Below are 24,811 nucleotides of genomic sequence, written 5' to 3' on the forward strand. Positions count from 1 at the left end.
GATTACTTGGTGCGAGATTTATGGTGGTGAAGACATACACAATGTGAGGGAATGAACAGCAGAAACACAACACCAGAAAAGACAAACTAACCACCACGTTAGGCTAAGTTTCTTATCAGCACAGCTTCTTAATAGTGATCTAAAAGTTTAGTTTTCACAGAGAACCACGCAGGTACAGAAACAAGTATGGACGAAAACAAACCCCACAGCAAGAAGGCAACTGTCGCAGATGAGAGTAATACTTCTTTTACTCTGGGACAGTGCACCCAACAATACACCATACCTTAACTCTTAACAAAATCACAAAGACTCCACAGTGAACAGGTTTATAATAAGCATATTAAAAAACAACAGAACACAGTCAGATAGCATTTTCAAACGCAGACATCAATAAAAAGTGAACTTGTCCTAAAAATTCAAGGTGTCTTCACAACTGTTGTGTATTCAGAGAATCACCAAGAACTTTAAAGTATTTATATAAATAGGTCTTTTTATAAGAAGCTGATGTAAAGTATCATCTGGTGACTAAGACTACTACTGAAAACACCAGCATCATCCCAAACTTTTGGGAACAGCCTCCCTTTCTTCTATTTCACACAGTCTTATATCAAATTTGAACATGGAAGAAAGGAAAAAATCCATTCTAGCAATTCAATTCTCCTACCTGTAGGAGTCATTAAGGCGAGCATGCCTCTCTGCTGCCAGAGTTCGGATCTGCTCCCAGTTGGCAATCAGTTCCTCGCGTTTCACTTGAATTTGAGAAGCATTTATTGGGTGAGACTGCTGCAAACGGTCAGCTTCTGCACAAAGGGCCTTAACCTAAACCCAGACAGTCACAAACACTGAATAAGCTCCTGGCCTTTTAAAAACAGGTTACCTAGTTTATGTAGGAGGTAAAACGCATCTCATACAAGTACCTTATCCTCCAAAGCTGCAAGATCTCTTTCCAGGCCTTCATGCTTACGCAGTAAAGCTTGCACGCTGGCCAAGTCTCTGCCAAAGTCATCTGAGGCCATCAACTGCCCTTTCTCCTTAATCCAGCTGATAGTTTCATCCACATCCCTTCAAAACAAAGCACAAATTGAAAGTAGTAAATCTTTTAATGAAAGGGGAAGAAAGCAGGATGTTTTCACTTATTACAGACATACCTGCATTGCAAACTCTTATATAAACACTGCAGCTGATGATAATAATAAACTAACAAGCCAAAGGCACCTGAAAAGATGTGTATACATTTTTTTAATCCCCAAAAGCATTTGAGTGCGCTGGCAAGCCATTCTTCAGATGGTGTCACCAAATGGAAACTACCAGTCACTTTTCTACCCTAGACCCCTCTCCAATTTCATTATAAAAACCTCAAAATAATAAGCAGCAGATAAGATAGAAAGACACTGCTCAAAGACACCCACCCAACCCCCTTCCTGCCCTGAACAACTGGACTGACATCTAGCCAGCAACAACAACAAAGAAAAACAACCTCTTTAAAGGCTCACGTAGGATTGAACAGGGCAAAGCTCTCAGAGTAAAGACTGGGAGAACTGCCAAGCAAAAGAATGAACAGAACTTCCAGGTGTTGAAACTTAGAACAGAATGACTGTTTTCAGAATCCCCTCTGAGCAAGTTCCTCAGCCACAAGGAAGAGCAAAACAAAACCAGATGGTAGCCCTTCTCACAATACCGTGCGTAGCTAAAAGGATCATCAGACATCTATATAGAGATATGACATCACTTCAGCAGATCCAGCCAGGATCCAACCAGGATCATACCTGTTGAAGCGCTGAACTTCAGCTGCCCCAAAGAGTTTTCCTTGCCTCTGCTGGGCAAGCCCCTTAAGACGCTGCCAGCTTGCATTTACTTCATCCTGTTTGGACTTTATAAGTTCCTCCTCGGGGTGCTGTTCCTAGTAAGCAAAGGAAAAAAAAGCCATTTTCTATTGATGTTCTATTCTATCAATTGAAAAACCACTGTTTTCCAAGAAATCAATTTACAGTCACTGTACTTTCCAAATCATCTCTCGGTTCAGCAGTTTTCCTGAAGTGTCACTGTGTAAAAACTGAATACTCATGCAGCAGTCTCTCTATGAACTATTTAGTCAACAGGAAGAGGCCAGTAAACAATATATTACATTCTAGAACACAACACATCCTGCCCTGTTCAGCCATTCAAATAGCCAGGAATCTAAACACATGTGCAGTAAATGATACAAATCTCCTACCAAACTGCAGGGATGGGGAAAGGGTAGGGAGCATTGCAGACAAAATGCTGCTGTTATATCACACCAGCCAGGAGAGATATTCAACATACATGAATGTTTACCTGGATAAGTTTGCCAGCGAACTGGTTCACTTCATTCACTCTTTCCTCATGAGCTGCCAGATCTGTTTGGAACTCTTCAAATTTCTTCTGCAAAACCTCAACATGCTCTAAGTCCTGTCCAAGCTCTTCTGAGGTCACTATTGCTTCCTAGCACAAAAAAAAAAAAAAAAAAAAAGTATATTTCAGTATAACCTAGGAGAAGTCACTACCAAAAACCAGGAAGCAAACTGGACTAATCAGGTTTTAAACTACAAACTTTCTTACTTCAAAACATGAACCTCTCCCACCCAACACCTGTCCACAATTACAAAAAACATCCTAGGTCACTATGAGGATTGTTTTTTCATCTTTGTTTTTGTTCAATTTTCAAGTCATTAAATCAATTCCATTATCTTAGGCTCACTGTTCTGTGTGTGATGACCAATGCTGCAGCCATCTAAAATACTGAAACAAAATATGCTTGGAAAAAACGTGTTTTTGTAACAAGAAAATAATTGGCCATGCAGGGTCTGAAACTTATGTTTTTCAGTTACTTATGCATTTTGCTGTAGTCTTCTGATACAAGACCTATTTCTGAGAAGTGCACTGCCATGTTCTGTAACAGTTATGCAGGGTTTAGAGTTTGAACCCGCAGTGACACAAAACCAAAAGCTATCATTGTGAAAACCCAGATGATCATTTTGTGGCTTTCCTTGAGATTGTGGTTTGTGGTCTCTTTCCTCAGAGTTCACAGAATTCAAAGCCAACAGCTCTCTTGCAACAAGTGTCCTTACAGCGTGCACCTGAAAATACTGCCATCTTAAGTACTTATGTATGTAATTCTGTACACACAGCTTGCTGGTTAGGCTGGCCACTTTCCCTAACAAACCACTTTGAACATTTATAACAAAAATTTGCTTTTATGTAGTAGATTTCCCCTACAAGAAATCCGAATTTGATTTCTATGAAAAATACGAAGTTCTTCCTAGAGTGAAGCCCAGGGTTGATTACATCTAGCCATGCTCTCCAACATGCAGGCTTCCCCGTACTCTAGTTCCCATTTTTTGTGGCTGCAAAAGGAAGAAGAGTGGTTGCATACCTACTGCTCATACAACACCAGTGACCTAAATAAAATGTACCAGTAAAATGAAATGCCTTTAGAAGTTCTCTTGGGCTACCTGGACTCCAGCTACTATACAAAGATGGAAATTTCCACACAGATAAATCTAATTTCCCAAGAAGAACACAGTGAACACAGGTAATAATGTACCTTGTCATTGATCCAGTCCATGACATCTTCACACTCCCGTAAAAACTGCACCAGCTTCTGTGCTTGCAGCAGCTTCACTCCCTTCTCTCTCATTTTTTCCAGCAGTAACTCCCATAGTCGGTGCAGCTCCTGCAGACGAGTCTGGAACAACAGGATGCTGACATTAAAATCCCATATCAGACAAGAACAAATGTGTTCCCTTCCTGTCCTTAGGATGAGGCTTTTTCCAATGTGTCATGCTCCTAAATCTTACTAGACAGAGAGTGAAAGGACCTCATGAAATCTTCACCTCCACTAATTAATTTAAGTGATATAAAATGACAATATAAAATTAGAAATTACTTAACTGAATATTTAAACACTTATTAATTATTGAAACCATCATACAGTTATATTCATAGAAGTGAAGTAAGCATTTTGAGACATAATTGGATCTAAATTCTACAGCACTGTGAAGTCAGACCCAAAAACTCCAGCAAAGCACTGATGTTCCAATCTTTTAAAATTAAGTCAACTCCCAAGATGCAAATCTTGTTCTCATTTTGGAATACATTTTTATTTGAGACCACATGCTTTGTTTCAAGTCAAATTTGTGCCACTTCACAGTATTTTCACTGTTTGTCCTAGCAGCACTCAGTTAATATATGTAGCCAACACTGTTAAGTATTACAATACTTAAATGCCAGGAGCAGTTACTAGCTTTAATGTTGAGCCTCTGTGGCTGCATTCTGCCTTTCAAGACATTTGGGAGCTACTGTAAATTTTATAGACAATTAGAAGAAAAACCACACTCCCACACAGGCACACAGCTTGCAAAACAGGAAAGTATCTGCTCCACCCATCACCTATAAGGCTTTGCTCATCTAGATGTGAAACTTGAAAGTCATGCTAGAGAAGCTTTTGAACACCCAGCATGGGTGGATACTTCTTTAATCCTTTCAGAAAATTCACTCAGGTAGGTTTCAAGGGAAGAGAAAGCTCACACTACTCAATTTTCTACTGCTGCCCCAAAGGATAATGCAAACTGTCAAGCAAGGAAGACAGAAGACATGGCAAAAAGAAGTGGCACTGCACAGCCAGGAGTTTCACCTACTCGTATGTGGGACCCAACTTGGGTGGCTGTTACTATGGGGCGCTGTGCAGTCCTGTACGGCGTGAAAGACTGAACCATTAGAAAACAAGTTGTCACTCCAAGCACAACACAAGTGAGAATTCACACTGAGCAGCACAGCTAAGAAACATCATTATTTAAGGTCACTCAATGAGCAAGTTATAATGTTCTACTTAAGCAAACAAATGCAGTGGTTAATATCCCTAACATCTGGTCTTGTGAATTCGGCCGCTTCTTGATGCTGAGCCTTTTTGGGAAGAATCATAAGCATCATTCATCATTTGCCTTGTGACTTTCAACACATACTGGAATTACTGGAGATTTTCCAGGCTAAGTTCCTGAACTCTGTGGGTAGAAAGTTCACTTATGAAGCAGATCTATGAGCTTGGTGCTTAAAGTCTGTAAACATTCCATATAGAAATCCTCTTGTGATTTCACTCAGAGTATTTATAGAATTTTAAAATGTGTTCTGGAATACAGAGTTATGCACATAACCTACTAAAACTGTCCTAGAAAAAGTCTGTAAGAAGAAAAAAGTTTTCAAACTCACTCTTATGGTTTCAGATGCAAAATGGCCTTCATTGATCATCTGATTTCCAGTCTCATCCAGCTTAACGATAGCCCCTGAATTGGCCTGCACCTCAGCTTCAAAGGCCTGGTGCTTCTGCAGCTTCCCCTGCAAGCAAAACATCAAAGAACGTAGCTGAGATTTGGTGCACAGCTCTCTACAAATCCCTGCATCAGGATTTTTCACTTATTTTTTGCTATTTCGCACTGAAAGCAAACAATACAATAGCACAGTTGAAGTCACAGTTGTACCGTGCTTTGTGAGTAGATACAACAGTTTAGGTATGTCACTGCTGTGTTTGCTCTCACACATCTGAGAGTTCTAACATCTGAAAATCCATCTCCCGCACAAGTTTGTTTTCTTCAGCCATCTTTTATAGCGTTTATTCACCGAGCTGATTCTAGGATTAACCCAAGCTGGTTGTACAGCACACTGCACTAAGTTTTTCTGTATTGATTTAGTATATAATCTACTATCAGAAATATTCCAGTCATGTCAGCAAAGACCCATTGCTCTTGGAGAGCACTTTCCAAGGCTGCATGTATTTGCATCCACCTTTTGTTCACCACTCTCACGCTACTCTTATGCATCTGTTCCTACTCCAACTGACTTGGAACATCCTAATATTAACAGTACAATGCCACAGGATAGCAGTAGGACTTGCCTGTAAATTGCTTGGGTCTTTGTAATTTTCATCAGATGCTATCTGGAGTTTCTCTTGGATCCATTTTTCGAGCTCGTCTGCATCGCGCTGGAAGAACTGGAAGCGATAGGAATCTTCGAGTTTTTGGCGCCTCAGAGAAGACAGTTCCTTGAAGCGGTGGTAACGGTCCAAAACCTGCTGGCGCCGTTCTTGGATATCTTCTGCTGTTTCCAACACTTTTACCCCACTTGGATCCATTTTCTGAAAGCCAAAAACCACTCAGTTAACGTTTTGTTTGTATTATAAAACAAAGGTATGGAGAGATCTGTGAAAGAAGAACCTGGTTTTTGTTTGCTGGTCATTGATGTTATTTCTTTCTTTTAAACTCAAACGTGGTTTACTTACAGTAAATGTATGTAGGTATGTACACAGAACATAAATAAATAGGAACGTGTAGCAGGATATCATGGAAAAAGAGCATTTACAACAGCATTAAACACCTGCTTGTCTTGGAAAGCTATGGCTACCACTGCCTGCCCAGCAGTACGAAGGCCATGCCACCCACAGCTCACCATGCAAGCATGAAATACAGATTGTAAAAGGGTGCTTCAGAAACATGTTTGTGTGCACTTATGCATATATGTGTGCATACACACATGTATTCACGTGTAGATACATAAACATCAGATTTTCCTGGACAACATGAAACCTTAGTTAAAATACTGAGTACATATCTGAGTACGTAGCTTCAGTAATGATATTTCTGTTCCTTAAAGAACAGCTAACGAGCCCACATAAGTACATCCACATGCATACAGACACACACTTACATGGACTGTACATGCATATATTGATACACACACGTGTGTGTGACACAGCCACTCTGCTCTCTCAGACAGTCAAGCAGCCATAAACCCACCCTGCCAACCCCACACACATCTGCAAAAGCCAACCCAGAGGCTCAGGCTCCGTTCCACAGATCTGATGTCACAAACAGAGAAGGAATTCAAGGAGTAGTTTGTATAACCAACTCTCTCTCTTCAACTGGAGATCCTTACATATCATTTCATCTGCTGAAAGCTGTTATTGTTACTGCAGACCTCCAAAAATCCTGATCATTGTTTTATCTAATTTCGATCAACATGGGGATCACTTTAACTTTTCAGTTCCTAAACTTTCAGAAAGCACCTGGATTTTCAGTAAGGAACCTGTGCATTACAACAGAAGTGTGACACATTAAGAAGTACCATCACTGTCAAAAAGTTTGGGTACTTACGTGCTCTTTTGACAACTTGCTATGCACATCAAGCAGTTGTTGCAACAAATAATCAGTGCTTGAGCAATTATGCAATTAATGTCTGGATGTACAGGTGCTTACGTGTACAGCTTGGTCAATGCTTTTATTATAAATACATGTAAGCACTGTAAACTAAACGTACCTCCCCTCAATCCTACAAAATAAAAAGTGGAAGAGAAAGTGTAAAACTGCATGAAAAGACACAGGCAATCTCTGAAATATGTTGTTAAACACAAAATAAAGTTACTTAGGCACCAGCTAGCTGCATGCTTTAACTAGATGCATATCTTGCATAATGACATGAAAAACTGGCCACGTTGGAACACCATCTGCATGGCTGTTTGCTGTGTGGTTTCCAAGCACTCGCAGTGGGGCCATGTGAAAGGATGAGGTGGGCAGAGCCCCCTGCCCAGCACTGCTGCGTCACAGCAGCTGTTGATACCTGGCCAACTCTGAGCTCAGCTGCACTGCAGTGGTTCAAGGAAGGAAGGAAGGAAAGTTCAGCTCCACTCTCTCTTCCAGGCCTGGCTGTTCTGCTGCCAAGAGGGTTGTGGAACAAAGCGGCTGTGTGGGCCGAATGGCAGGAACGAAGCCCAGGGAGACCAAAAGCTCCACTAGATTGGGATATTCGAGCTTTAAAAGATCAAACCCCAAATATAGCTGGAGGCCAGCTATGGGGCATCTCCTGCAGAGGACAGCTGTGTGAAGGGCTGCTTCAGACTGTCTTTCAACTCCAGGGAGCAAGCCAGAAAAATCACAGGAAGTTTTTAGCAATGATTTCCTTCCCCGTGCTGCTACATTGTGTAGTAACTCCAACAACTCTTTCTTTTTTCTACTTTTTTCCTTTTTTTAAACTGAATTCTGCTCAGCAATGACAAAGGGGCAGTCAGCCTAACCCTAATGGACTGCTCCTTGCTCTGGATTTGGGCATCACCAGGAAAAACAAAAAGGAATCTTCATTATGTTTCAGAACCCCACACAGTCACCAGATCAACTGTCAGCTTACATATCAGTATGAGAAGTACCTCCGCAGTGCCAATGATCTCAAATTACTTTAAATCATTATTTTATTAAATAATTATTAAAATATTAAATTGACGAAGTTAGTTAGATCACTAAATTATTTTCCATTTAAATAAATGAAGCCCCCCTGTGATTTAGGCCAGTGGCTGGTTTGCCTCTCAGCACACCAGCTATGCAATCTGGCTCCTCTTTTTGCTGGAATCCATCAAAAGAAAGGCTCCCTTTATAACACAGCAAGTCGAGCCAGTCCATTGTAAAAAAAGTGCTTTGCTCTAGCAATAATAGACTGTTCTTTCCTGCAGCAGATAGCTGACGTCAGCAAGGCGAGATGGTGCCAGAATGCGATCAGCAGTCACTGGGGAACTCTGTGCTCTGAAGTCATGGATGCTGCAGAACAGCACCTCAGTGCCAAGGGACTCTGTGAGGTGGTTCCAAGGCTTTTTGGTTCAGTGCACCATCTGCATTTCAGCCCAGAGAAGGCTCCAAGGAGACCTTACAGTGCCTAACTGGGGCCTGCAGGGAATGTGGGGGGGGTGTAGTGACAGGACAAGCAGCAATGACTTTTAACTACATATGGGTAGGGTTAGATGTTTGGAGGAAATTGTTCACTCTGAGGGCAGTGAGACCCTGGCGCTGCAGCCCAGAGGTGTGGGTACCCTGGAGCTGCCCAAGGCCATGGATGGGGCAGTGGGGAGCTGTGCCCACAGCAGGAGCTGGAACCAGACGATCCTGAAGGTTTTTCCAACCCAAACCATGCTGGGGTTTTATGGAGGCTCTACCTCCCCCTCCAGCACACCTCCGCACGCCCAGCAGCAGATGGGCTGAAGGGAAGCTCTGTGAGAAGCACAGCTCATCCCACAGTGATCTGACACCCCCCTTCCCCCCCCCCAGCCTCCTGGGGGACAGCAGCTCCACCCTGCACTGCCTGCACAGGCTGATAAGCTGCATGGGGCCATGCTGCAGGAGGCCGTGCTGGGGGTGCAGCGTGCTCCTCATGCTGCACTGAATGGCTGCAGGAGGCGGCTCTGAACCTGCTCCTCCAAGAGTATCTGCTGCTCTGAATTTGTCCTGTGAGACTGCACTTGGAAAGTCACTAATTGGCTGATGGCTAGCTAAAGGGCAACCCAAAATGCTCCGTCACGCCGCACTGCTGCAGTGGTGTTCAAAAAAAAAAAAAATAATAATAAAAAAAGCACAAGCAGGTTTAAGACCAGAAAAACAACCACACAAGAAAAAACAACTGAAGTTATTGCTCTCCTCCTTCAGGCCAAAATAACCAGCCTGCCCCGTTATGCACACTGGGTGCTGACACACAGCCACGGACAGCTATGGCTGCTGCAGTGCACAGTGACGATGTCAGCAATAGTGCTGGGGTGTGGGAGGCAGCGAGGTGGGCTCAGTGGGAACAACAGTGATGCTGGCTGGGCAGGCATGGCAGAGGTCAGCGTTTTCCTGACCTAAATGTGGTCTCAGGGATTTAAAAACTCCAGTGCAAACTACGCTGAGTGCTGCACAGTAGATTTTGGCAGCTTTGTCCAAACAATTACACAAAGCTGAAAGAAGTAAACCACTCTACCTGAAAAGCAATCAGATATCACTATATAAAGATCACTATCTTGAGATGTAGTAAAATAATGACTGCTGTCACAAGCCCTGATGTGCTGCACGCCTTCAGCACCGGTGACCCCAGCAGCAGCACCACACAGTTCTGTGCTCAGTGTCACACTCAGGCAACGTGGCCCTGAGCCATGGGGACATCATCACTGCTTCCCATGGGATCCAATCACCAATGGCTTTCTCAAAGCAAAGCAACCACCCTGGCTGCTGCTGCCAGGGGAATGCTGCAGTGTGCGTGCCTCAGAAGTAACCGAGGGTATCCATCATACACACCATGCTGCAGATTTTAAATGCTAACAAGGGATAATTAAAGCACAGTCATTTAGCTTGCTATTAATTTAAATCTAGAAAATACAGAAGTGCCAAGGGAAGAACACAGCAGAACCCTGCGTCCCAGTGCTCCTGGTTACCATCACGGGTCAGCCAAGGACCACAGAGTCAAGACACAGTGAGGCAGGTGCTGCAGCACAAAAACCCAATATGCTGGAGCTGCAGTGTAGTGCTGTAGGATCACACAGACCAAATGCAGCACAAGTAATGTCCTAATGTGCCCCCAGAGTTAAGTTGGCATTGCAGGGACACAAAAAAAGGTTTCTTTTGTGCTAGAACTAAAGCAGGCTGCAAATGCACCGATGCGGGCTGATGAGGGCTTGTGCACAGCCATCCATGTTTCAAAACCTGTATGGCAATTAAACACCTGCTCATTTTCAGGCATGTTAACATTTTCATTCCGCAGCTAAACTGGTGAAGCTGCTTAACAGGGTCTGAGTTTGGTGCCTTGATGCATAACTGGGTCGCTCTGCTTTTGGTGTCAGCGCAGCCCTGCTCCAACACAGCACCCCGACCGCACTGCAGAACCGCAGGGCTACAGGTAATGGGATGTTACATAACTCACCCAGCATGCTCCATTCCTGTCATCTTTTCATTATAATGCTAATTCCAGCACAGACATTCACCTGACTCATTTCCAAATAGAACCTGGCTGCTGTGACACCCAGGAGAAGTTTGGCCCCTGTTGTTTTGCCATCTCCAAACTGAAAATGGCACAGATGAACAGCGAGAGCACAGTGCGTGGGTTATGAACCAAAGCTGACTTCAAATGTATGATGTGCTGTGATGTAAATCTTACCATCACTGACTTTTAGATAGCTTAAAAAGACACTGCACAAGAATTCTCTAAAACAAGAAGCTCTTAGGAAATTAATCCACACCAACAGCTGATTATACTGAACTCTAAAGTGTTCACACATCATGCATCGCAGAAATTGGGAAACTCAAAGTATTAGGGGAAAGCCAGACCAGAATGAACAGTGAAGTATATAATATAGCAAATAAAGCATTTGCTATGTCATACAAACTCTCAAATCAGTGGGATTTTGTTACAAATAGGTCACTGCAATAAAGGCAGGCAAGTATGGTGACAGCACCACATGCATTACGTAGCAATACCTGGACTTTGACTTTACGAAACGATGACAACATGATGGAAGAATGCAGAGTCTAAAAGGGAGGGGGAGATCGAGATAACATTCAGCTCACTACGAGTGCAAGGACATGGCTTCGTTCTCTTGTTTCTTTTTCTAACACACAAACTCCATCACAGCACACACCCCACGCTGCCCCTTTGGTTCTTTGCCACACACAGCAGTTCGGTGTTATCGTTCCACAAGTGACTGCAGGCAACAGAACCCCCCATGCAAACATGTTACGAACACCAGCAGGAAGAGTTAATGTGGTCAGTGCTAACCTTTCCAGTTAACTGAAACAAACCAAGCCCTACCATAATCTGAAGGTCAAAACAGACACTAAAGGAAGTTATCTGGACTTGGCAAATGAAGCTTCTCGCGACACAGTAATCAAATGGGGTGGCTTAATTTCAGAGCACAAATGCAACGAGGAGGTTTCAAATATCTCCAAAGATGTTTACTTCCAATTGCTATAGTTAAAAAATCCAAAAGGACAGTTGCAGCAGGAGATATTTTTTGAGATGGCTCATTACATAGCTGTTAAGTATATCTAATCCAATAAATTTCCAGCTGAAAGCTGTCCTGCTGCCCCTGGCTCTACATTTTCCCCAAGTACACTGCAGTTCCTGAAGCAGTTCACGGACAAGTGCAGTTTGCTGTCTTTCTGCTTGCTGAAGCCACTGCATATCTCCCGTGGCATCTGCATAGCTGACCATGGATCGGTTGCAGCAGGGAAGGCAGGGTGCCACCCGTTTGATCAGCAATATCACCGGGCTATGCTTGGCAATCCCCACCAACAGCATCTGCAGTCTGCTCCACCCCATTTTTCTGCTGCCTACACTCCAGGGACAAATGGAAAAAACAGACTCCCACACTACATTAACATGCAGTAGAGAACAGGGAGGAATTCGTACCACTTCTTCCAACACAAGGGGAGCGATCCATTTCCCCCCAGAAAGCAATGTATTTATGAAGAACACAACCGTGTGCCATAAATACATGATGTGGGTAAAAACAAGGCAACAGTGACACTGAGCTATTTGCATGAAGTTACCGGGATGAGCTATATGTGTAATGGTTGAGAAACAGGGATTTCACACCGTGATACCACCCTGTCGTAGGAGATGCAAGGCTCCTCCTGCCTTCCTCCTCCTGTGCAGGAGAAAAACACGCAAAGAGGGCTTAAAAAAGACAGCTTTCACCTTCTGATATTCTTGTTACTATTATTACTTTTAATTAAAAATATTACAGATACATTTGTCCAAGTTCATCCGCCATGGACATCAAGAAAGCATCACTCCTAGATCTGATTTTAAAAATTCTATTTCAACCCAGTGCATTCAGATGTAGTTTCTCCTCTCCCAGCAGTGACAGAAATAAAGGCCTTGATGCAAACAAGGTAACCTGCTCGCTTGGTGCCAGCAATTCCACTGCTGCACTCACAGACCCCGCACGCAATGCAGCAGAGCGCGCCCTATTTCCAACCTTTTGTTCATTATTTATAACTTGTTTGGCACAAACAACCACAAACCATTGTTAGGTGCGTTTAAAGGCAAGAAAAAGAGACGTATGTGGCAATTTAATCATTGCTTTGGAAAAAAAATAAAAAATGGAGCCTGTGAGCAAGGCCATTCAGAGAACACAGCCTTTGGAATCTTCTGGCACTTCACTCCTAACACAATGCCAGAAGAAAACAGATATTTTTTTCTTTTCCAGAAAGATACAGAAGCATTTCAGGCAGGTTGGGCTCTTTTGTTGTTGTTGTTGTTGCTTTTTTTTTTTTTTTCCTTCTCTGATGTGCTCATTTGCCATCTCCAGACAACTGCTGCTCAGAACACACGTACCCAATGCAATGGCAGGGCAGACACACTGCTGTCTGTCCATCCATCCATCCATCCCTGCCATCCACCCCCACACCCAGCAGGGAGCTGCCCTGGAACGCACAGTGCTACCCTCAGCTTCTCGTGTACAGCCCTCATCTACCGAAGCTCTAACCACAGAAAGGCTGGAATTCGTTCTTCCCTAATAGAGGAGGAAAAAAAAAAAAAAAAAAAAAAAAAACTAATTTTCTATTTTTTTTTTCTTTTCCTTTTTTAACACAAAGACGCATCTGAGGGCTACCAAGGGACGAACGCGGCCCTGCGATGATGGAAGCCGCAATTCCCGCACATTGCTGACGGCCCCGCGCTCCCATCAGCCGCTGACCTTGGCGGGCGCTGCGGAAGCCATTGCTGCTCGCGGGGCCGCCTGTCACCGCCGCCCGTCCCATCCCCTCCCCGGGGCGCTGAATGGAATTCCTGCCGCCGGCCGCTCCCCGCCCGCCCGCCCTTTATGCTTTATGCCCCCCTCCCCCCTCCGGACACGGCAAGCGCTGAGAGCCCCTCAGGGACGGCGCTCTGAGGCCTCCCCCGCGGCTGTGGGGAGCGTACACCTGTCCCCGCAGCGGCGGAGCGGGCTCCGCGCGCCCGGAATGGGGCGGAGGATGACGCCCGCCCGCCTCAGCCCGCCGCCTCACCGGCTCTGCGCGCAGTCCACCGGCTCCGCGCCCGCCGCCCCTCCGCTACGGACACGGTGCGCCGCCGGCGCTGCCTTTTATACAGCGGCAGGCGATGACGTCAGCGCCGCAGAACGGGCTCCCGAGTGGCGGAAAGTGCCGAAGGGGTTCGGAAAAAACCGGCGGGGGAAGGGAGGGCCCCACCCATCCGAGCGCAGCAGAGCAGAGAGAGGGCGCATGCGGAGAGAGCCGAAGCGTTCCGGAAAGTGCCGAGTGGGTCCGGAAAGAGCCGAGGGGCGTGGCGGGATGCCTGAGAGAAAGGGCGGGTTGAGGGCGGGAGGGGGTGGTTCGCTCTCTGGCTCTTCTGTGAGCATTAAAATAACATTAAAAAAAACGAGACGGGGCAGCATCGAAAATTATTTAAATTACCAACGCAGCACGGCGGCGATGGGGGTATCTGCCGCCTTTTCAGCCCCCGCTGGGGCCATCTTCTGCTCCTGAGGCGCAGAGCTGCTGCAGAGGCAGAAGATCCGTTGCAGATTTCACAGCTATAATCAATGAAGTCAAAGCAGCCTCAGCAGCTCTGCGTTATTGAAGATCCGAACGATGAAGGAGTCTGGCGTTCTGATGTCCAAAGCTGACAAGGGCGGCACAGCTCAGGCTCCCTGCCTGGCACGAGCCATCAGTTTTTAAAAGCATAAATCCAAAGGAGAATGAGCCCTTAGTATGAATGTTTGAAATAGACGTGTGAGAAAGGTGCAGCCAAATCTCTCAGGTTTTTACAGGCAGAACACCATCAGATCAAAGTACTGAGAGGGTCTTGGTATCGTTTGAGTTAATAACACTTCTATTTAAGTGTTTAAATGGAAAAACACACTGGCACTGACTTTGCATCAGAAGCCGTAGGACTGCATGGAACCATTGTCTCTAAGGAAGAGTGACTCACAGCAATCTTCGTGCATCTGGTCCTGAACACACAGCGCCTGCACACGGGAGATGCTGGCATTTGGGACACAAATGTGCGTATGAAAATACCACTTTGGTGTGAACACAAGACCTTGTGTGCACTGGGACTTCATAACACCAAATGGGCCACGTTCAAAGCCGCTAAAATAAGCAGAACAGCGTCACACACGTCAGCCATCAGCTCGAACAGCAGATGCAACCTTAATCTAAAAATAAATGTTGGTTTATTGCCAATAACATAGAATCATAGAATGGACTAGGTTGATAAAGGACCACAATGCTCATCCAGTTCCAACCCCCTGCTGTGTGCAGGTCGCCAACCACCAGACCAGCTGCCCAGAGCCACATCCAGCCCGGTCTTGAATGCCCCCAGGGATGGGGCATCCACAGCCTCCTTGGGCAGCCTGTTCCAGTGCCTCACTACCCTACGTGCAAAACTTCCTCCTAATATCCAACCTAAACCTCCCATCTCAGTTTAAAACCATTCCCTCTTGTCCTATCACTGCCCACCCTTGTAAACAGCTGTTCCCCTTCTTGTTATTCAAAATACTTATGAACATTTAGAAATAGCTTATAAATACATGGATGCTCTTTCCTGAGGCAGAAAGGGATGCTGTATTTGTTATTCACAAAAATACAGTTATGCTCCTCCTCAAAATATGTCAGAAAACCTCAGCACCTGTCAGGCAAAAGGGAGACAGCTGTGTCCTGCACATACCATCACATCAGACAGCAGTTTCTAACAGCCACTACTGCTCCCCTGAAAAACAAAAACCAAAGACTGAGCATTTTCAAGAATACTCATTCAAGTGTAGAGCTTACAGGGTGTGTGGTAAAAGGAAACGGGGGGAGATTTCCAGTATAGCAGAACAGCCACCAGTGACACTCACCAAATAAATTCCAGAATCGGTTTACAAAATACATACACGATTTATTACCAATTTTCAAGTCCAAGTTCAGTATTTAAAAAAGGCCCAAGGACACTATAATACATATGTTACAACCCTTTCTCAGAAAATTTTAAATTTGTACATTAAAAAAACAGACCATTAAATTTGTAATAAAAAAAAACCAAAACCATTTCACATCAATGTACGGCCCTCAACTCCACTTTTTACAGCTTTGAATTCTGAAGTCTTCATGAATATCAAAAAGCTACCTGGTAAAAATAAGTTTTAATTGGCAACTGTATTGTGCAAAAAATCATGCACTGCCTTCCAAAACCCTGAAGCAAATTTTCTCATCTTGGAAACCACCAAAATAGTTCAAGAACAGCACTGTGCATCAAAGACAGACACCTCCCACCCTCATCTCCCACATCCACTGGGAAGGAAGCCACTGAGTTTACTGACATCTCCCTCCACAGCTATAGGAAAGTCACAAACTGCAACAGGTTAAAAAAAAAAAAGTTAATACATTTTTAATATTAAACAGATTCTAAAAATGAACTGTTCTCAGAATAAGCCACCATTGGCATAAAAGTATTACAGCACTTGATAAATAAAAATGGCATAACACTGAAAGAAATAGACTGGTATTAAAAGGCGCTTATAAAATACAAGGCAGTGCACTGCAGGAACCCAAGTGTGCCACTTCCCCTCGAGTGGTGGCAGAACACTGGCAAAAGTGCTTCAATGAATGCTTCCTTTCACCACTTTTTTAATAAAATAGATCATGAATTTCCATGCACTCAGTGGATAAGGGACATTTCTGTAGTTTTAGGAACTCAGTTCTGTCCCCACCGAGTTATATCCTCACACAGCTTTGAGAACAGCACGTCTACCTCTCTTAAGCAAAGAGCACTGTCTTGGAGCAAAGTTACATTCAACAGAAATAAATGTCAAGGCTGATTGGCCAAAGACCTTTCACCAATCTCTCGGTAATTTCAAGATGTTGTTTGCAAGAAACAGGATGCAAACACATCACCATAGTTGAAAACAAATTATACAAGTGAGATACAATAAATAACAAAACTTCAAGGTTTCCCCAGTGTGTTTCCAAGGTTCATCCTCTGTTAAGACTTCATAAAGCTTTGAGGTATTTTCACTTCCATGAACAGAACAGCACCAAGCAAATGGTTCAATTCTGAAATCTAGAAGTAATCAGAATGCTGCACTTAAAGCATCTTCTGCACGTCTAAACATGCAAAGTAGAAATCCTCAGTGTTCCATAATTTACTATACAAAAGCTTATAAAAACACAAAGACCAGCTTGCATCACTTCCAACAAATAAAACAGGACTCTGTTCCGTCCAACATAAAATTATTAAACAGAAACAAATTGATGGAACATAAACTCCATGTCCATCGATGTTCACAATGCTCACGAAGGAGCTCTGACAGCACTGATATCCAGGGAGGATGAAGTATGCAGCAGTTCAGGACCTCCAGAAGGAAGGCTGAGGAAAGCCCTTTGGTAATGGGATGTCCTTTTTCTGTAGGCTTTCCTAGTGAAGAAAAGACAACAAAAAAAAAGTGAAAAAAAGAAATAAGAAACAGATACCTTAGTTTGCCATCTTCTGTATTGTTAATAAAGTACAAAAATTTACAAAAATTTGTTTGAAATTACAGCACAAAGGATGATATTAAAACACAGTGGCTTCAGTTTAAGACAACATTCACAAAACAAAATCCAGCATTTAACAGTTCTGCAGGCTTCCTCTAAAAGAACACCTACTCAAAACGCAGCGCTGCACAGATGCTACAAAGAACAGCTCCAAACATCAGCTTCCCCTTACAGCTAATCAGGGCAACAGCAAAAACAAGCAAGCTGCTGACGAAATTCAGCTGTTAGAAATGACTCAGCAGAACCCTCCCCAACCTGCGTGCCTCCTCTCACTGCCACCAGTCTTCACTGAATATTCATTACATCAGAATACATTTTCACTAAGAAAAATGCATGTGAGGTAAGAAGGAAGTGAGATGTTTGGCACTGCAACTATCATAAGAAAATTCACTAACCAACAGACAGGTTACATCATAGTTACAAGGCTGGACTATCAATCATGCTGCTACCAGCACCAGCCTCATTATTGGAGTGAGGTATATAGAACAGAGCAAAGGAAAAAAACAATTTGAGAACTGAAAAAAGCTGTTTTACCTGCAGGAATTGCTTGAAACGTGTTAAAGAAGCCTTCTGTCCCACGTTGGTAATTGCTTCAATCCTGCAGGAATAACAGCATGTCTCAAAATCTACTTAGCTGAGTTTAATTTACAAGCAGATAGAGAGATGAGAAAAGGTGGAGGAGTCACTTAAGAGCAAGAACTCAAAAGGTAAAGACAGGGACTATTTCCCATCCCAAACACAACCACCATACCGTGGGATATAGTCTTCTTGCATCACCAGCAACAGCTTCCAGAACTGACAGTGGTACTGTTTCATGAGAGCATGGCCACACACCTGCGGTACAGAAACACACAAACATCAGATTCCAGCTCTGGGCCTCAGTTTAGCACGACACCTTCAATCAACTTGTTCAGTATCGATGGCTTAATATTTCGTCTGAACACTAAGAAAGACACCTACATCTACTGAGAAAGAAACAAAGCCTCCTGGCTGCCCCACTGCTGGAACAACCACCTGCTTCTTCCTGTTGAATGGGTGGTCGTCACTAACACCACCTCGGTGTGACCCCTCCTCTCATGCCAGTCTCAGCCCCCCACCCACCAAAATATAACACCTCTCCCTAAAACACCATTTGTTGAGGCACACTGTGGCCATTTCCCAATCCTGAATACTGCAGTATGTACCCATCATTTCTTCATGCAGACAGTCTATCAAACACCTCTGGTGTGTTCTGTACTTTACTTTTGCATTTTGTACATTTTTAGAAGGCACTGGAGAAGCACAAGAGCTGCATACAAATGGATCGTGTTTGACAATGCACCTCTCCTACCTCCAACCTTCAGATTTGGCTCTTATTTAGGACATCCCTGCATCCTAGGCTGCAGGATCAATACAGGTTAGGCTCTGTCCCTTTCAATGAGAAAGAATCCATCCTGTCTTATGAAGTAGCAACAGAAGCTGAAAAGGCCACAGGACCTCACTCTGCACTGCGCTGTACAGACTGGCACCAAATGATGAGCAGATGTTACTCTTACAGGAGCACGCAACTACATTGAAAATATTAGGAATCTTGAACTAGATTCAGCCCCAAAGCTGTACATACAGGAACCTGGAAATATTCACATTCCTTTCTGAGGAAAACATGGACAGGTTAAAAAAAAAGAACTAGCTGTTAAAACCCCACCTCCGTCAGCAATCTCTTCTTTCTCATACTAAAATGTCACCAATTGGGATCCCTTCAACCACCAGAAATCCCTGTGACTGTCTCATCTCAGAAAACAAGCATGACTTTATTTTTTTTTAATTAAAGAGACAAAAATCCCGTTTGCTAACGTTCTTTTTCAGTGCTCTGCTGCTAAGTGGGATCACACTGTGACATCACTGACCTCCAGAAAATCATACAGAAGTGTGGCTGTCACAACCACCAGAGGTTCCATGTTCAGCATCTGAGCAAGCCAGCACCACCCATAGCTCAGCCCATGAGGATGGGCCTAGAAAGCAGGAAAACAATTTAATGTTACAGAACATGCAAAACACTATTAGAAAAACACATATCTTTTAACTTCCATTCTCTTCTATAGTTATTTTACAACAGCCTTACATATGATTTGTGATGAAAGTACTACAAAAGCAAAGGTCTATGCTACAAATTACTTTGTTTGTTCCAGTTGTGACCACCTCCCTCCAAATACATCTCAAGCTGGTTTAGGTTCAGCACACTTCAGCTGCAAGCTGAGTTTTCAATACATTTGGGATAGCAGCAAAGTTCTGACTGTGCTGTTACACATCCATACCCCTTGTTTGTTCCCATAAGGCCAGCGGAGCTGAATGACAGCAGCATACAGACGAATCAGTCCTGACATCCGTTTAAGAAAATGATCTTCCTCTTCCATCTTATTATCCTGAACTAGATACCCAAGCATCCTAAACAGGAGAAGATGTTACAATATTAGTACAACTAAACACATTCAGATCAATTTTTGCAGCTCTCAGCTTTAAGTCAACTGTGCTGAGACGAAGGATACTCTGAAACTGTAAGAATTACTGCAAAGGCTGATTGTTACTTCATGGATCATATATTCCACTGATTTGTATCACACACAATCTTTAAGTCCTGTATCGGATATTTCAACTGAAACCAAGCCATGGCTATTACCTGCTCTTTGGGAAGATGAAGCAAAAGAGCTTCCATTGCCCCTAAAAATATTCCCAAAGCTGAAGGACACAGCATCCTCCAGGGGCACAGCTTCAAGAGCTGCACACTTCTGAGTAAACCTTCAGAGTCTGTGCCAACATGGCGCAATGCCTTTGTAATTAAAGACAGGAAAGAGTGGAGTCCACTCAGGAGAAAACATTATTTGCCCTTCTACAGCTGAAGAACTTCAGTAATTAATTTACCTTTGATATTCTTCCATAGAAGCTCCCTCTTTGTATGCAGGGTAGAATGGCACAGAATAGGGGCACGTTTTGTGCAGATGAGCTAAAAAGAGTTCTCCGACTCGAGGGTACGCTTCCCAGATCCCTGATATCACCAGTGCAATTGGGAAAGCTGACTCACGGTGAGAAGCTACTTCTTCTTCTCCTTGTCTCTGGAAGGGGAAAAAAAAGCTGAAGAGGGACAACAGCGCCCAAAAGAACTTCCTAAAGCACCAGCTACCTTTATGTGCTCGATAAAGAGAATAGTTCCTCACCACAAATTTCTCTGCAAGCTTGTAATAAACAAAATCCAGGCCTTGTGGGAGCTGAGTCACCAATACAGTTTCCCCTGCGCTCTGAACAGGCTTTCCAGAGAGCAAGTTATTGAGCTTGTCAAATATCTGTCTTAGCTGAGAGCCTGTAAATAGAGCAGAAATGTAGAGACAGAAGGTCAGGAGAAAACAGACAAATCTTAATCAGATCCCATCAAGAAACCATAGATCTACACCCTGAGGAGTGAGGCTCCTCCAACTGCTGCAATTAAAGAAATAGGACAATGATGAAGCAAGGTGCCTCTGAGGGAAGCGAGACACTTGAAAACCATAAGCAATGCTGTGCTCTAAAGAATCCGGCGCTTCCTATAGCAGCTCTCTCTTGTAGGGGTAATTATAGAAGCTTTGGGTATTTGTGTCCTACCAAAATCATCACAGCTAAAGGCATTATAGTTGGATTGGGTTCTTAGCATTTTCCTGACCTGCAATGGTAGAGATTTGGCTCACAGGGATGGTAACTGCTTTCTGCAATTCCATTCTTATCTTCTTTACCTGCAGAAGAACAACAACAATTAAAGAAACCCACCACCACTCCAAAAACCTTCACAGAACAAGAAGTCTGACCAAGGCTGGAAGGCAGAGCTTCAGTGATACGACAGCATGAATGAGCAGACTGAACAAAGGCTGTTAGAAACTGTTCTCACGAAAGCTCCCTCACATCCACTAGAGAGGAAGATAATCACTCTTCAGCAGTGATAATCACTTGTTCATACCTCAGCATCTTTGGAGTGGCTCATTGCACTGAAAGCAGCAGCACACTGGGCCGCAGTGTCTTGAAGCTGCTGGTACCACTTCATAACGCCTTCCCCTGCCTTGACAGAAAGCGCTGCATAAAAAAACAACAACAATTTAAAAGGTTAGAGAAGTTGTGCTGTCACAAGAATAAGATTCCAAAATAGCATCTGGCAAAACAGTAAAACAGAGCATAAAGAGAAAAGGAGAATGAGGAGAGAAAAGAAAGCCCAACCAACCTCCCTTCTGCTGCTTTACTCCCGCTGGCTGCGCAGGGGCAGGAGTCTGAGCTTCTGCTTGCTGCTTCTTCAGTAACTCCTCCTGCTTCTGTTTCTTTTCCTGCTCATCCCTCCTCTTCTTTTCTTCCACAGCTGCAGCGATTTCTTGCTGCATGCTGGAGATCAGCCCTCGCATTTCCTTCAGGGCTTGTTCAGTATTGGCCACATCCATTTGAGAAGGGAAACCTCTCTATCAAGAGACAGAGAAGGCAATACAGCACCAGTCCTTGGCTCTGCTATACACAGACCACCATATCAAAGAGCCCAAAGCCTTGGAAGCACTAGGCTGTGTTAGAACAAGCTGCCTTGGAAGAGAATCCTGGGAAGCTCTAAGGGACAAGCAAAGGGAAGAACAACCCTTTACCTCACTAGTGGTGCGGATGAGTCCTGACACCAGCCCGCAGATCTGGTTGCCTCGATTACTGTATGCAGAAAGGTCAATTTTCAGCAAGTCCTTGTGCTTGTAATTGGGATCAATCTGCTGGTTCAGCTGCAGCAGTTCCTCCTGAATTGAATAAAGGCGACGTAATCTTTCCTGGCCTTCTTCCCTACGCAATCGCTCCTGCTCTTCCTGGCGCTGCCTCTGCTGCTCTGCCTCACGCAGCTTTAGGTTCAGTATCTGGAAAGAGGATGAGACAAAGTCCAGTTACAGCAGCTTTAGAGGTGCTTTCTGTCTCGAGGAAAGGAAGATGCATACGGAAAAAAAAACACCACAAAAATCCCACAGTTTTTCTTCAGTTATGGTCTGAATTCCCCCCACAGAAGTACTACAGAGCCTGGAATAGCACGACTGACAAATTTTGCTGCCTACAGCACCCTTGGAACCACAGGACTGGAGATTCAAAGGGAATCTTAGGACTGTTTGGTAGTCATAAGGTTGGAAAGAGGGAAAAAAAGAGATTCAAGAAGATTCAGGTAGAAGCTAAAGACAGAAAGCATATTCCACTTTCCTCAAGTAAATCAGCAAAGTTATAAAGATCTGCCTAAGAACATCCCAAAGTGCCACTTTTATATACGAGATAAAATACTCTGACTCTACAAAAGGCAAACCAGCCCCTAAAGAATAGTGCCTCCTCTACTAAACACAATGCCTTGACCAGTTCCAAAGAGCAGAACAAAAGCCCTCATCAGCAATCTCTGAACAGAGGTTAGCTCAGTTCAGCTCACTGCTCCGCCCTACATCGCGTGCGCCTTTACCATACTTCCACCACAATGCAGCAGGGCCGAGGACAGCACCACAGAATATCTTCTCACAGCACAACTGCCACGTACTGGCAAATACATCAGTTGGCTCTTCTCACTTCCCACCGCAGAGCCATGCTCTTTGATAACACAGAACTGTCACACACCTTTGCTCTGTGTCGGTGTTCTTCTTTCAGCTTCTCTTGCTGTCCCTGAGTTTCCTTTAAACTAAAACAGATACAGAAAAAGCATTCTGTTAAAGACATGAACAAGAAAACACAGTCACACACACACAGCGAATTGCTGGTAATATTTTTCAAGAATTAATCCTCCCTTTGATTAAACGTTAAAACATCTTAAGGATACCAGAGCTAATCTCACCTCTTCTCCATCACTTCCCGCAATTCTTGGATCTCCTGACGCCGCTTCAGCTCCTTCATTTCATCAAACCGTTTCAGCTGTTCTCTCGCCATGTCGCATGCTGCCCTCACCATCTGCTCCTGCTGCTCCTGCCGCTGCCGGAGCCTCTCCTGCAGGATGCACAGGTGCCAGAAGCACCACAGTGTAGCACCCGAATTCACCAGAAGGAAATACAAGCAGAGCTGTCCAGAGACAGCAACGGGGTCCACGTGATGCTGTCCTACACCAATGTCCCAGACAGTGGTTTAGGATCAGTCACGCTTTTGTTTTTATTTACCCTTCCTTTCATCCTGTATATCTCTTCATACATCTGAATGCAGCCTTCGACTTTTGCCATTTTAGATACAGGAAGGATTGGAAGGACTTCTTGATTCACTTCCAGCACACCAGGATCACTGCTTCCCTGCAAGGCCAGCATACAAGTAGACTGAACATAGCATCCGAAACTCATGAAGGAAACCTCTTAAACTGCACATTATTCATGGAAAAACAGACAGCTGAGTCAACCAACGTGCAATTTGTAGAGCGGTTAAATAACCCAGCCTCACAATTCTAAGGTATCTTCTGTCAGCTACATCAAGGTTGGACAATGACTTTTCCCAGTCATTAAATCTGGAAGCAGAGATAGCAAGAGCTCACTGACTTAGACTGGAGGGAACCCCCAGGCATTCTGTGCATTCACAGAAGATATTAAGCTGGAGGAAACCAGGATTCGTTTATTTTTTTAGACTGTTCTTCAGAAGGAGCCCTCAGCCTCCCCAAGAGCTTTTGTCAGATCCTGTTGATATATTCCTCAAGTCTACACGGGGCCAAGACGGGGCAAACCTTCACCACTCAACATCACTGCTGTGCACGAAGCTCTCTAACGCAGAGCTGCAGACATTTGTTCTCAGGGGGTTCATCAACTTCACTGCTCCACAGCTCAGCCTCCCCCCTTCGGCCCCTTTAAAGAACGCTGCTCTTCATACCCATCGCATCACCCCGGTTATGCCACAGAGAGCTGAAGCAGCCCCCCCCCACACACACAAATTAACACAGCAGAACCCAAAGCGTATCAGACGTTTCACAGCGGTAAGGAAGCTCTCTGTCTCAGTGCGGGCTGCAGTTGCAGCTACCTTGGTCTCACTCCGTGAGGGCGGTGACGGCTCCTCGCAGGCGGGCGCTGAGCTTTCCTCAGCAGGCGGAGCTGCGTGAGAAGCGGGCGCACAACCGGAGCGTGCCGCCGCCTGGGCCGACGAACCGGCCATCCTATCCAGGACCCATCCGGCATAGGAGGACAGCATCAGAGGAGAAATGCATCCCTCCAAGATATCCTGGGGATAAACGCGTTTTGGCGAATAAGAAAGGTGACGGCGACTCGCGGCTCCGCGCAGCACCGCCCAGCCCTACGGCTGAGAAGGGCTCCCGCCGCCCCGGCCCTAGGAGCCTCACCTCGTCCCTGTCCGAGTGACGGAAGTATTTCAGCCGGCCTTTGCTGGAGGCGCGCAGGGCTTCCAGCGTCTCCCAGCGCAGATCCCTCGCCTCCATCGCCGACCCCACGCCTTTATAGGCCGCGCCGCCGCCCCGCCGGGCGCACGGCCACTTCCGCTTCCCCAGCGGCGCCGCCATCGCTCCCTGGCGGCCGGGCGGAGCTCTG

The 24,811-nt window shown here is 44.7% G+C and overlaps 2 protein-coding genes across 11 annotated transcripts in view; both read right to left on the reverse strand.

Annotated features, from left to right (window-relative positions):
- SPTAN1 (spectrin alpha, non-erythrocytic 1) overlaps positions 1–13,869 on the reverse strand; it is a 46,101-nt gene extending 32,232 nt beyond the window's left edge. For 7 of the 10 annotated variants that reach the window (XM_042878990.1, XM_042878989.1, XM_042878983.1 and 4 more), the window contains exons 1-8: positions 11,274–11,324; positions 5,909–6,148; positions 5,227–5,352; positions 3,566–3,706; positions 2,317–2,463; positions 1,767–1,900; positions 918–1,062; positions 665–819 (exon numbers count right to left, since the gene is read on the reverse strand). In XM_042878990.1, coding sequence (XP_042734924.1) covers positions 665–819; positions 918–1,062; positions 1,767–1,900; positions 2,317–2,463; positions 3,566–3,706; positions 5,227–5,352; positions 5,909–6,148; positions 11,274–11,306 — 1,121 coding nt within the window. In that variant the 5' untranslated portion in view covers positions 11,307–11,324. Of the gene's footprint in view, positions 1–664; positions 820–917; positions 1,063–1,766; positions 1,901–2,316; positions 2,464–3,565; positions 3,707–5,226; positions 5,353–5,908; positions 6,149–11,273; positions 11,325–12,344; positions 12,443–13,805 lie in introns of those variants that run through there. The other 3 variants (XM_042878987.1, XM_042878988.1, XM_042878991.1) reach the window with 3 other exon arrangements.
- Positions 13,870–15,563: 1,694 nt separating this feature from the next.
- GLE1 (GLE1 RNA export mediator) lies at positions 15,564–24,783 on the reverse strand. The gene is made up of 16 exons (XM_042879293.1): positions 24,607–24,783; positions 24,291–24,488; positions 23,453–23,578; positions 23,137–23,285; positions 22,923–22,983; positions 21,938–22,192; positions 21,535–21,763; positions 21,277–21,389; positions 20,986–21,055; positions 20,507–20,649; positions 20,214–20,404; positions 19,610–19,739; positions 19,202–19,306; positions 18,067–18,149; positions 17,850–17,913; positions 15,564–17,196 (listed from the first exon to the last, which is right to left on the reverse strand). Exons 1-16 carry the CDS (start codon positions 24,781–24,783, stop codon positions 17,128–17,130), a joined length of 2,163 nt encoding a protein of 720 aa, XP_042735227.1. The 3' UTR covers positions 15,564–17,127.
- Positions 24,784–24,811: the final 28 nt, after the last annotated feature.

The sequence above is a fragment of the Lagopus leucura genome, unplaced genomic scaffold, assembly GCF_019238085.1.
Source record: "Lagopus leucura isolate 7727_CA_CO unplaced genomic scaffold, USGS_WTPT01 Super-Scaffold_100022, whole genome shotgun sequence".
In the NCBI taxonomy this organism is placed as follows: domain Eukaryota; kingdom Metazoa; phylum Chordata; class Aves; order Galliformes; family Phasianidae; genus Lagopus; species Lagopus leucura.

What these genes read in the sequence shown, in the direction of transcription:
- GLE1 (XM_042879293.1), bottom strand. Translation starts at nt 24,783, where the DNA reads ATGGCGGCGCCGCTGGGGAAGCGGAAGTGGCCGTGCGCCCGGCGGGGC. An exon ending in AGCTTGCAGAGAAATTTGTG is followed by an intron (nt 20,405 to 20,506) that starts GTGAGGAACTAT and finishes TTCCCCTTCCAG; the next exon opens with AGACAAGGAGAAGAAGAAGT. An exon ending in CTTATGGGAACAAACAAGGG is followed by an intron (nt 19,307 to 19,609) that starts GTATGGATGTGT and finishes CCTGCTTTCTAG; the next exon opens with GCCCATCCTCATGGGCTGAG.